This window comes from Taudactylus pleione, unplaced genomic scaffold, assembly GCF_031769625.1.
Source record: "Taudactylus pleione unplaced genomic scaffold, aTauple2 ptg000396l, whole genome shotgun sequence".
In the NCBI taxonomy this organism is placed as follows: domain Eukaryota; kingdom Metazoa; phylum Chordata; class Amphibia; order Anura; family Myobatrachidae; genus Taudactylus; species Taudactylus pleione.
Genome location: NW_028284797.1, coordinates 1,521,853 through 1,535,118, shown reverse-complemented (window position 1 = coordinate 1,535,118; position 13,266 = coordinate 1,521,853). Strand labels below are relative to the sequence as shown.

At 41.5% G+C, this 13,266-nt stretch overlaps 1 protein-coding gene and 1 pseudogene across 2 annotated transcripts in view; both read left to right on the top strand.

Moving 5' to 3' along the window:
* Positions 1-13,266, top strand: part of TRIM33 (tripartite motif containing 33) — a 167,767-nt gene that overhangs the window by 111,137 nt on the left and 43,364 nt on the right. For both annotated transcript variants that reach the window (XM_088446302.1, XM_088446301.1), the window contains exons 8-9: positions 10,364-10,481; positions 12,276-12,520. In XM_088446302.1, coding sequence (XP_088302428.1) covers positions 10,364-10,481; positions 12,276-12,520 — 363 coding nt within the window. The remainder of the gene's footprint in view (positions 1-10,363; positions 10,482-12,275; positions 12,521-13,266) is intronic.
* On the top strand, positions 3,626-3,717 carry LOC148506768 (U6 spliceosomal RNA; annotated as a pseudogene).

The following is a 13,266-nucleotide window of genomic DNA, read 5'->3' as shown; positions in this document are numbered from 1 at the left end:
CTGCGGTCACATAGTACAATTTTCTTGATAACTATGCTCCCTATTCTATTACATGATTTTCATTAGATTTTCCTTTTTGGGAGAAAACTCTTTTCTATAGTAAAAGATATAAAAGAAAAAGGTAGCGCTGATAGACAAATAAATATAGACCATGTATTACAACATAATGTGCAATAAAACAAATAGAATCTAATGTTGCAAGACAATCTGTAATGTAGTTAAAAAGGACAAGCTGCTTATGCTGACAGAATGGTATCAATAATCTCCCCAATATATCACTTCTGGGGTATATCTTTCCAGATGGTATATGGAAATAAAAAAACGTTAAGGCTTATTGGCTGTTTTTATGCTACTACTTTGGGACAGACTTACACTGAAGTGATCTCCTCCTTTTGTTCTGGAAATTATCCGTAACCCTGGGAGCTTTTCACGTCACAAGAAGCCGACCAAGGCTCAGGTGAGCCACAGGGCCAGACGGGTATTATTCCACGGCACCCTCAATTACTATTATACTCCGGTGGCATCTACATTAGCTTCAGTGTGCTGTGCATGCAGCTTGTCATAGAGACTCTATTCTCAAAGCATCATTCTATATACTGGATTTGACATTTCATACATTTCCTATTAGTTGAGATCCTATATGAACGGGAATTAGTTTTCTATTTTCATATACCATCTGGAAAGATATACCTTAGAAGTGATAGATTGGGGAGATTGATACCATTTTGTCAGTATAAGCAGCTAGTCCATTTTAACTACATTATTACATATTGTATTGCAACATTAGAATCTATTTGTTTTATTTGATTTATTGCACATTGTGTTGTAATAAATTGTCTATTTGTCTATCAGCGCTACCTTTTTTCTTTTATATCTGTTACTTGTTTTAGTGGGTTGCAGTTCCCACTTAGTGTAGCAGCTCATTAGACATTTTTTAGCTCTCACGTAGACTACATTGCTCACCTGTCTCTAATTTCCTCTATAGTAAAACGCTGCTTTTTCGCAAAAAAGCTATCCAATTACAATCAAGTTAGAGTTTTTCGGGGTTTTGGGCTGGCTTTTTTGGCTATTTATTTATTTTTTCCCGCCTACTCAGACGTGCAGAAAAGTACAATCTAGTTTCCGGAATCTTGACGATCAATAGATTTTTGGTTTCTCTATGTAATAGTAAATCAGACTATGTATTTTATTTTTTTTTACGGTTTTTATTACTTTTAGGAAATATTTATTTCTCCTTCATCCACTAGGGGACACTGGAGTACATACAGTGGGTTATAGATAGTGCTGAATGGGAGATGGCACTTTAAGAATTAAAAGTGTGACTAGCTCCTCCCCCTCTATACCCCCCTACAAGCCCCAGTCTTAGTTTGTGCCTCGATGGGAGCTGATGTGTTTATTCACACTCTCCTCAAGGGGGTTTATTTTACAGAAGCGCTGCTGCGCTGAAGATTTTACATTGAATGGAACAGACAGACAGTAGCTGCACTGCCTGTCTGCACCGTTGGAAGCTGCCGGGGGCACCCACTCGCAACTGCATGCAGTTCGCCTGGGGTCCCCGACTACTAGTGACATTGGTCACCATAGGAGGTCCCGCATGCCGCTGCTTGCCGCGCGCATAGCGGATCTCTATTAGTCAGCCACGCACCGGCAGCTACAGCAGCCATGTGAGTATACCCTGGCTCCCTGTCCAGCAGGGTAGCCAGGTTACAAGTGGCAAGAGTAGGAGCAGCAAGCACTCTCCATATAGGAGGTCCCGCATGCCGCTGCGTGCAGCGCGCATAGCGGACCTCCACTAACATCCACAGTATGACCTGGCTCCCCGTCTAGCGGGGTAGCCAGGTTAACATAGAAAGCGGCATGTAGTGCAGTAAGTATGCTGAGGAGAGACAGCCAGCAGTAGGCTGACGCTGCTCTCTCTCTCTCTCTGTTACTGGTATAAGTACCAACTATATCCTCTCCACTATAGACTGCTCCGATTAGCGGGGCAGCCAAGACTGCATGTGCCCATGTTACAAACACTAGCAGCAGCTAGTGTAGAAAGATTAACTAAGTTTGGGCGCCATAGCGAGGGGGCGGAGCCTAGCTCCGGTGTCCTGCTTCCTCCTCTCGGCCATCAGCGCTTCCCTCGGGGGTGCGGCGGCCATTAAGGCACATGCTCTGTGGCTCAGCTGGACAAGCACATGTTCAGTCACCAGAAGGTCCCTGGTACGAATCCAAGCTGGGACATACAAGTTGAAAAATTAACAAGCAAGATCCTGGGTTCATCCCAATCAGGTCTTATGCCAGACTTTTATTTTCACTGGAGAGAGGCTTTACTTACTGCAATACTACTACAGGAAACGGACTGCCTAGCTGAGACTGTAAGTAAGGGTTTAGGCTGGTCAGGAGAGCAATTAAGGCAAACATTGTTTAACTTGTATGCCCAGCGTTTTATAGCACTGCTAGGAGCGCTATTTGGACTCTCTTCTGCCTCTTTGTATGTCAGTTTTTTTCTTTTGACCTTGTTCACTACACTTTACAGTTGTCTGTGTGGGGTCTATATGTGTCATGACTAAATAGTACACTAAGGTGTCCCAAAAGTTATTACCTGCAAATAGTCTGAATTTACAAGGGCAGTCATCTAACTCCCTAGTGTGTGACACTCCTGTATATCAAGTCAGGAACGTCAGATCCACCGTCTTGTATGGCGCAGGTTATCATCCCGGGTTCAGTACCGGGCATCTCCACGTTAACATGGATGGTGTGGTTGGCATTGCTGCTACACAGCAAGTTGCTTCAATTCACCAAAGTTTATTGTGTGAAGTTTGTTTATTCTTCGTGATTTAAAAGTAGTACCTGTACATGTAAGTAACATTTATGTCCCATCTCTCTGTTGTGCTGGAGACCCTTCAGAAAAACAGGGGGGTCTCCAAGTCAACGGTTCTAAAAAATATACAGAGGGGATCTCCATGGCACACGTCTCTAATAGTCGTTGCCCCTAGTCCTCCAATGAAAGGAGGAGATTATACACTGTTTGCAGTACAGACACTCTGACCCTACCTGTGCGGAGTTTGTGTGTTCTCCCTGTGCTTGCGTGGGTTTCCTCCGGATTTCTAGTCCGCCAGCTTTTGTATTTCTAAAGAATATATGACAAGCTTTTGCTTGGGGAACAGATGTCCCTGCGGTTATTATTTATTTTTATCCTTTGCATAGGTAATCTGGTGAGGAGCTCGAATGGCTCAACTGTTCAAGCGAGTACACCTGTGACAACAGTAGATACACTCCTACAGTACTCTGTCTACAAAGCTACGCAGCCAGCATCTGAGGACATGTTTTTCAAATAAAATGTTCTCAAGCCCATTTATATTCAGGTCTCTGCGTCCTGAGAGTTTATATTCTGTAAGCAATATCGTAGAAACTACAGATATCCCCTGAAGGGATGGGAGAGTGACGTCAAAAGTCGTTGCCAATATTTTCAGATCTGGCGTTGTCGGCACATAGGGCGCTGTAATTTAAACCATGACAGTTTGTGAGGAAGAGCAATGATTGAGAACTAGAAGGGTTTTCTCAAGTTAAGGGAGGTAAATCCTCTTATATTCCGTCTGCGACTCTCACTGAAAAATAAATAAATAAATAATATGGCAGAGTTGCAACAGTGCAGCACATATACTAAATTGGAACGATACATGGCCTCTGCGCAAGGATAACACTTAAATTCGTGCAGCGTTCCATATTTTAACAACGACAGGAATATAGTTTCAAGAAAAATATATCCTAGCTACAGTGGTAGTCCAGGTTCCCAGACCAGTCTTTTCATGGGTCCGAAGCCTTACAACATGGTCAAACGTACTCCGAGCTTGTAGAATCTCAATTTTTCCCTAAGGATTTTCTAGTTAAGATAGTCCCTTTAGTCGGGAATTGCGGAACTAAAGGATAGAGATTCACGATCTCTGGGGATATCAATGACGACTTTCTTCAGATCCCTATCGGACTGCCTCACCAGGTGTTTTTGCGATTCGTCATTCGTATTCTCATACCGGAGTCGGAGCTTACTCTTGGGCTTATCATCAGTCCCTATGTTAGCATAGGGAATCACTATTATCCAGTACCTAGACATTCTTCTGCTGAAGGCAGATTCCAGGGACCAATTACTGCAGAACGTCTCAGTGATTCACTTCTGTCTCAATTGTCATGGTGTAGATTCAGTATTTTCCCAGGTCTCATCGGCAGCAAGCACCGAGGCTAGTGTTTTCTGGGTATGGTTATGGACATCTTCTGTCAGTAAGTGTTCCTTCAGGAAGGAGCAACGTCCATTTAGTTAGTAAGGACAGTGGCTTTCGTATCCTGGGAAAACTGTTGAAGCATTCGAGGCCATTACTTACGGACTTTTTCCCTCCGGGAGTGTTCAGCTATACCTCTTTTTTCAGTGGACAGGATCCCATCTTTTCCTCTAATAATGAGTAAGGTTAAGTCTCAGAAGTCGGATATTCCTTCTCTAGGGGTAGGAATTAATACTCCTACTGGAGGATAGAAGTTTTGAAGTAAAAGACACGAGTTTGAGAGGATGGGAGACCGTGATTCAGGAAGATCTCTTACAAGACCACTAACTAGTAAAATTGCGGGCAGTGTTCTCCGCTTTTCTTACGACAGATCTCCTGTCGCAGGGCTGAGCAGTCAGAGTCCACTTGGTTAACACCACAACCGTGGCGTACATCAGACAAATTGACACCAGAGGACGGGCGGCTATGCAGGTGTGAGGTAGCTGCTTGTGTCTGATAAGTAACAAATCAGAAGTGCAACCCCAAGCTTTGAGACCTAAGAGAGCCTGAAGGCCCTGAATCTAAGGTGCTGTTTGGCTCATTTGTCAGGTGCACCCCTGCTCTCTGTGATGATGGGTCTTTGGCTTTTGTGGCTTAAAGAGAAATGGTGCTTATTTGCAAAGCATGCTTTTACACTCTCCTGGGTGATTGGAGCATATATCTATGATTTCAATAAAATAAAAAAAAAAAAAAATTATATAGGACCTGTAGACATTGAGCCGGATTCTTTCCTGGGTGTAACTGTTTGCAATGGCAATCTTCATTCCAGGCGTAGCAGATTTGAGGCTATCTACCTCAGCTGGCAGGTCGTGCAGCTGGCAGCTGTACATCCGCAGCTGTTTTCAAAGGCTGGTCCTACGGTGAGGTCTTCCTATCTGGTCATTCGTCATTCTTGCTATTTCAAAGGTTAGAGCGGAACTACGTTATTACATTTCCTTCCTAAGGTGGTTCGGTTTTCTACATCAACCTCCCTATTAGGGTTCCGGTTCTTCCATAGGCTTCACCTATGTCTAGCTTTACTTTTGAATGTTATTAAAGCTCTTCAGATCTCTGTAGAGAGGACGGTAACCATAAGTGGAACAGCCATTTTTCCTGTTTTTTGTATTGTTTTAGGTCCTCGCTAGCCAGCTTCCAGACGGTCACTCATCTACTGGTTTTGTCTGACCTTCAGACAGGTGGATATGGCATCATCTCGGGTGTATGCCTTATTGGCCTTGTGGTAGGGTAACTGCTCCCACCACAGCCCAATGTTATAGGGCCTCTGGTTTTTATCAGAGTATTCCTCGCGCTCAGTGGGTACCTCGTGATGGGGCTTATCGCGGGGTTTTCCATGGTGTTACTTTGCGGAGCGTCTACTTGGTCTGGTCGGCATACCTTTGTTCATTTTTATAGATCTGACATGTTTGCGGCCTCTGCAGCGCAGTATGGCCGGTAACTGTTGCAGGGTTCTCAGCGCTTTACCGCCCCTATTGGAAGCTCTGGGACCTCCCCACTGTCTATGTACTCCAATGTCCCCTAGTGGATGAAGGAGAACACAGGATTTTGGTACTTACCGATAAATCCCTTTCTCCGATTCCATAGGGGACACTGGACTCCCACCCTGCGCTGCTCCTTCCTGCCAGGGTTGTGGTCATGATCTATAACTATTAGAGAACGGTTTGATGTCTCTGGTTGTGTTACTGGTTTTCAACCTTTTCCTCTGTTCTGTGTACTTGCTTCGCCGCCTCCTCTTCCGTTTGTTTATCTCAGCTCCCCTCGTGCACAGTTTTCGAAGACTGGGGCTTGTAGGGGTGTATAGAGGGGGAGCAGCTAGTCACACTTTTTAATTCTTAAAGTGCCAGCTCCCATTCAGCACCGTCTATACCCCACTGTCTGTACTCAAGTGTCCCCTATGGAATCGGAGAAAGGGATTTATCGGTAAGTACCAAAATCCTGTTTTTTTCTCCATCTATGCTGCTCTTCTCTCTGCTGTCTCTGGTCTCCTCTTCTCCTGCTGTAGCAGGCAATACAAATTGATCCAAGCGCTGCTGCACCCTGGTCAAAATGGTGCCATTACTATGTCCCAGTAACTCTTAATTAGGGCTTGACAATTTTTTCTAAAATCTAGGAGCCAGGATGAGTGTAGGACCCAGACCACCGTCGTCCCAAAAAAATTACAGCACAGCTCTGTGTGTTATGCAACTGTTATACACACTATACTAGTCTACAAAATGGTCACAGTTGAATGGATACAGTAAAATGGAGGCCCCCTCACTGCTCCACCCTCCAGTAATAACGGACCACATTTCACATAAAATAATGGTGCCAGAAAGTACAACAAAACCCCCCCCCCCTCGTGGTCACACCATACATCCTACTACCGGAGAGCTCTATGCAGCCGGGATGTACAGGAGGATCAGCGTAGACTGGGACAGACAGCAGGGATCAGAGCAGGCCAGGATGGAGAGGAGTAGTCAGTGCAGGCCTGGACGGACAGAGGAACAGCAGTCACCACAGGCGACACTCAGCACATGCACTCATGTGCTTGATATGAACTCTGCCGGAGCTGATGAGGATCTGCTTCTTCCCTCACTGCAAAATCTAGTAGCCAGGCAGCAAAATCGGGTAGCCATGGCGACTTGGCCCCTGGGATTTGTCGAGCCCTGTCTTAAATAGTATGAGGTAATGGCAGGAAAGCAATAAGTTCCCACCCCCCATTCGCACGATTCGTCTGTATTCTGGAGATTTTTCCGGAAACTCAGAATTGGAAACCGCAATAACTTCACAACTGAAAGTCATTTTCTCGCGATGGACACAAAAATATTGGAAGAATAGTGAAATAGTGCATATAATTGGATACCCGCCATAGTCACAGACACCAAATGTTTCTGAAGCCAGGTGGAGCTAGGTAAAATTCAAGTAGTAAACTATTTTAATTTATGGTAAACTATAATATATTTTGATTGCTGATAGTCATCCATGTCGTTTGTGATGTGTGTTAAGTGATGTAAGAAAGTTTGAAAAGTTGTACATGATGTAATTTGTGATAGTGATTATAAATTTTACAAAGGTCATCAGAAAAAATGTAAGTTTCAGTGTAACATTTGCTGGCCCCACATTTAACAGCCCAGTTCCCTGTATTTTAAAGCTTTGTGTGTGTGTGTATGTATATATATATATATATATATATATATATATATATATATGTGTGTGTATATGTGTGTATATATATATATATATCTACAAATTAATTTTTTTATCCTCTTAAATCAAAACTGTAGGGAAAATGTAAAAGCCAAATAGTTTCTCTAATTTTTCACACTTAAACCAAACTTAACCTATAAAAAGAGAAAAGGGCTTTTGAACTTAAACTACTCCTTACACCTTGTTAATTATGGTAAATAGCGCCCGAAAGCTATTGTATCAATGCATCACATGTAAAGCGAGCAGTTTCCACCTTCCCTTAAGTTTTAAACTAAGGATAGCCAGAGGGTGCTGGCTAACTTGACTTAGTTGGGAACTGCCATATAGAATTACCTTTTTAAGCATGGTAATTAACCTGCTTTTGATATCTCCGATATATGCTTTAAGTAAACAGGGTTGTGCAGAGCTACCTTTAGTAAATATTTAATGCGGAGTGTAAAAAACAAAACCCGTTTGTCATCTATGTTAAAATCATTAAAAGCATCAGAATGTTACAGGAACTCTGCTGTCTGTTTTCTGTTAACTAATGAGGTCCCATAATGTGTTTATTATGCAACCTCCATTTTACTATTATCCATTTCAGGGGTCTAGAAGAAATACTGCTCTCATTACAACTATCCATTGCTCACTGGACGTTTTTCTAGCCAACCAGGACTGTGTGCTTTGATTTGGGGTCAGCTGACGTCATTGGCTTCATGTAGTCCCTACTGTCAGCCCTTGGCTATTCAGCCCCCTGCTTGTTTTCTTTTTTAGCAGTTATTGGCCAAGCAAGAAGGTGCTTTCCTCCCTTTATAGATCACTGAAAAGAACGAGGGCACTTCCTAACCACCCTTTAGCAGTGGTGAGTCAGGAAATGCATGGGACCTCCACAATGTCACGACCATTCCACCTCTAGGATTCCTGTGTAAGAGACATGAAATCAACCGTTTTCTATGCCAATTACCCATGGGTCCCTGTGCTAGCCATACTGAGCAGGCTAACATGATTTTTGGTCGACCCACAAACTAGTTACCAGCTTTTGGTCTATTCTACACTGGGCTCATTATTTGTAGTAACTGGGGACCATCCACTTTGCTATTAAAGCTTAACACCAGCTCTAAAAAATGTGGGTCTTCTATCTAGCTACCTTTTTAGTATGGTGGTGGATAAGAAAGCACTTAACCCTGAGTGGTGGCAGTTACTGAGGCAGAATTAAAAAATGTACCCCCATAGCCTACACCTTGCACATTAGTTTTAAAAAGTGTCTTTCATTTATCTGGTAATGGTCTCTAGTAATCTTCATTTATTTTTTCATCCCACCCTCTTCATTCATGTTTTTTTTTTATTATTTTTATTATTATCATTATTTATTTCTAGCTTGGAAATTTGTACTTGCTGACTTTTGTTATTTCAGCGCAGTCTCCGTTCGCGCTGCGGGATTTCAAAGATTTTTTTCAGCCAACTAAACTGATGGAAGTAATTCAAATAGTTTACTGACTTGTTTTCATGAATGTGGCTGTAACTCATTTTTATACCTTCATAAACCTGTAACTTCATTTCTTCGACTTAAACATATCAGTTTTTGACCTAAATGAAATCTTTTTTATTACAATTGCAGTATATTGCAGAAAGAGACCTTAAATGCAGGTGCACACTAAGCACCAAGAATACAGATAAGCCATTTATAATAAACTATTAACAATTAAACATGGAGTCTAAATAAAGTTCATAGCAAATGTCTGGCCAAAAATGTATGCCCACCTACCACATCAGATAGGTCACTAACATCCCTATTAGTGACACTATGGGCACGATTCAATTCACCGCTAATTGAATAGCTGCTATTTGCAGTACCAAATTAAATTCAATTTTTTTTATTTATTTTTTTTGTTTTTTATTTTTTTTATTTATTTTTTTTTTAAGGAAGAAAACATTTGTTCATATGGGGCTGAATTATTCCCCATATAAGATAATGCTGTTGAATTCTCAGTTATAAACTATCTTTTTTGAGGGCAGATTTGATATATTTAATCAACTGAAAAAAAACATCAAATTGAAAATATTTAGCAGTCCTGTCCTGTGGAATAACTGCTCATTTCAATCTCCCATTAGCACAATATTCATTTTAGTCTTCTATACCATTTGCCAATTTTTCTCTTTACTGCAGGAGAGGAAAAAAACGTAATTGATAGTGTACATATTCAAATTATCTACTTTTTCTTTATTTGAAATAGGCAATGACTATTAAATTAAAATAAATTGAGCATTGAGATTTTATTTTATTGCTATTTTACCATCGTAACATGTGTATAGACAAGTTGTTTTTTTTTCTTTCTGGTTTTTAAGTCTTTAGAGTGGCCTGTTAGATATACAAAACCTTATATTGTGATTGTGAGCACGAAAGTACCGTAACTTTAATTTAATGAATTACTACATCATAACTTGTTGATTTATGGTGGGTACACACTACACGATATGCTCCCTGAGCGATATCGTGTAGTGTTGTCCCCGGCAGGCTGTGCTCAATGTCGTTCATGACATTGAGCACAGCCGCTGAACGATATCATTAGCGATATCGTTCAGCGCCGGGCTCTCTCACCCATTCCCTGACATGCAGCAACCTGACGAGGTCGTCAGGTTGGCCTGCATGTCAGCCCGATGAACGAGGATGACAAACGACCCGCGGGAACGCGCGTCGTCGTCATCGTTCATCTTTTTTGTGTTAAAAATGGACGATAAAGTGGACGACTGAACGATAACGATATCGTTATCGTTCAGTCGTCCACTTTAATCGCCCAGTGTGTACGCACCATAAAACTTGTTTAGGTTCTATCCTAACTATTGTATTTTCCATATGTTCATTTTATGCAATGTTTTAAAAATCCTTTAACTTTTTCTTCCAGATTACCTTTCAGCTACGTCATATCTTAAAGGCACGATGTGACCCAGTCCCAGCAGCAAATGGAGCAATAAGATTTCATTGCGACCCAACCTTTTGGGCAAAGAATGTAGTTAATTTAGGTAAGACTATGTTTACATTTTTGATTTCCTATATAAATTTAATTGTTTTATATGAATGACCAGTAACTGTTTTCAAGATACTATATTAACTGGAACTAGAAGCATATTTCAAAAATGTTTTTTAAACCTATGTTATAAATCCATTCCACTCTTTACACTTCTTTTCGAGAGAAGGAAGTGTTTTTTTATTATTTACTTTCATTAGTGCTGCAACTAGTTGGAACATCTAACAGTGCAGTCTGCCAGCTGCCTATTTTTCGGTTTGTCGGCTCTCCTGGTTTCTGCCTGGTTACTGGATGACCTCACTCCGCCAAGCAATCACAGATTTTGAAACTGATAGGAAAGAGGGTTGTTATTTGTCACTTAGTAACCTGAGTGGTCTTACTCTACCCACCCCTAGGATTTCCCTGTCACCATCAGTAACCACCTATTAGTGACTTCCAATGCGTAGTAGGCAAATAAATTGCTAGGCCCTACACCGGCATCTGTAACTGCCTACTTCATGGTATGTGTAGACTCTCAACACCACCTGATAGCTGCTAAACTGATTCAGCTTGAAAAAACTGAGCACAATCCAGAACAGCTGGAGACCAAAGTAGCGTTTGCCACTACTCTGGTAGTTACAGAATACAACCGATGCAGGCATCTTAAGGCAAGATGTTTTATTTCTCAATGTTTTCAAAGAGACAGGTCCCTTACTGAAAGGTGCTTGGGACATCAAAGCATAAAGATGTACAATCCTCTCTGAATGATCATAGGATACAGAGCCACATCAGCCATTTATATAGTTACAGATATATAAGCAAATTTACAGCTTGCGGTATTGTGTCCTCCTAAGACTACTACACAAATCAAGCAATGGTCTCACAAAATATAAATGTCTTTCAATTCACATGAACAAATTGATTCTGGTTGGTAGTAATATGAAAGGAAGAAGGCAAAGTACATGTTATATATGTGGTTTAAACCGTGATATAATTATCATATGACTTCCTAAAATATACCCGCTGTACATGTTAGACACACAGGAGACTCCCTAGTGTGCATTACAAAGAAAGTGCTTTCAATTAATATTCGGCCTTTGCTGATCTCAGGATACAGACATTAATATGAAAACCACCTATGAGAGAATGTCCCAAGCATAATCTGTTTAAATTTGGCAAATGTGTTATAAAACCCAATACCAGTGAAATAGATTGCTAAATTGCATTTCTTACTTTAACATCCATTTAACCACATTTTTCTTTTAACAATAAATACATTAAACACATGTTAAACACATTGTGAAGCATATATACTCAGCATCAGGCTTTGTTCACATAGGCTGCAGTGCTCTGCAGTACATTGCTAAACCTCCCCAGCCAATTGCGGTCCTCAAGGCACCCTAACAGTCCAAGTTTTAAGGATATCAATGCATGATTTGTACACTGCTGTGTTGCCCACAGTGCTGAGACTTGGATGTCGTACCGGAAAATGTGTTAAACACTTGTTATGCCTTATAATGTATAAATGCATATAGGCTAAACTCGTGTTGCTTTTATTGCATAGCTGACAATTGCACAACCTCAACAGATTCTTTGACCCCAGATTGTGCACCTCTAAGTAAGGAAGATGTAATTTTCTGTTATTACAAGTTGTACAGCAATATAATTGTTTTCAGTTATTTGCTGTAATGCAGTGTGTTCTTATACTTTATATGCATCCGATCTATATTAGTTCTGTTACACTTCGTGATGTGTGTCCTGATCCTAAACTCCTGCTATCCTTTTCTTGTTACTGCATTGTTTCCTCCAGGTAATCTTATTGTTGAAAATAAACCAACTTCTACGTATTCGCCCAATGTGGTGGTAGGTCAAGTTCCCCAGGCAGCAAACCACGTAAATAAAGCTCCTGCACAAATTAATCTAGCACAACTCCGACTCCAGCACATGCAGCAGCAGGTGTATGCTCAGAAACACCAGCAGCTCCAGCAAATGAGGATGGTTCAACCACCTGGACCGCATCAAAGGCCACCTGGCCCTCAAGCAATGCATCAACAGGCAAGTACAATGGAGAGAACATGGTTTACAAATATTAACCACTGATTTTCTGAATTATCTTGCTAGCAGTAAATGACTAGACTTCTGCTATGTGTTGGATCATTTACCATGATTGTTACTGTTAAGTGAGTGCTACCAGACTGTTTTTTCATAGAGACACATGAGGCTGATTTAAAACTGCTGTTTGCTTATAAGACATTGAGACGAGTGAAATTATACCCCTTTCACATCACTTTCGGCAGGTCACAACCGGGACTTGTACACGCGTTTGTCCCGGTTGCGACTTGCCTTAGAGACCCCTTTCACACTGGCGCCCTGACCTGGCAATAATGCTGGGTCGATTATGTCGCCACCATCGCTGCTGAGCCGGCGCTTTGCGATTAGATCATCTCCAGGCACCAGCTCTTCCTATGCAGAGAATGGGACCTGGGTCACTTCAACCCGGATTACCCTTTCACACCGCATTGCAAGCCGGGTTGAACTAGTGTTCAACCCTGCTCGTTACCCAGGCTGATATGCCAGGTCACTCGACCCGAGTTATTTCAAATGGGCCCTTTCACACTGCGCAGTAACCTGGGTTATTTGATGGCAGTGTGAATATTAGTTTGCACCATTGAAAGTGTTTTTGGTACTTGTAATATCAAGAGAACTGGCTACAGAACATTTAATGTGCCTCAAATGGGGTTGAAATGTTTCTGCTAAACTTTATGAAACCTGATGTGTTTTGTCCCTTTGCATTTAGCCCC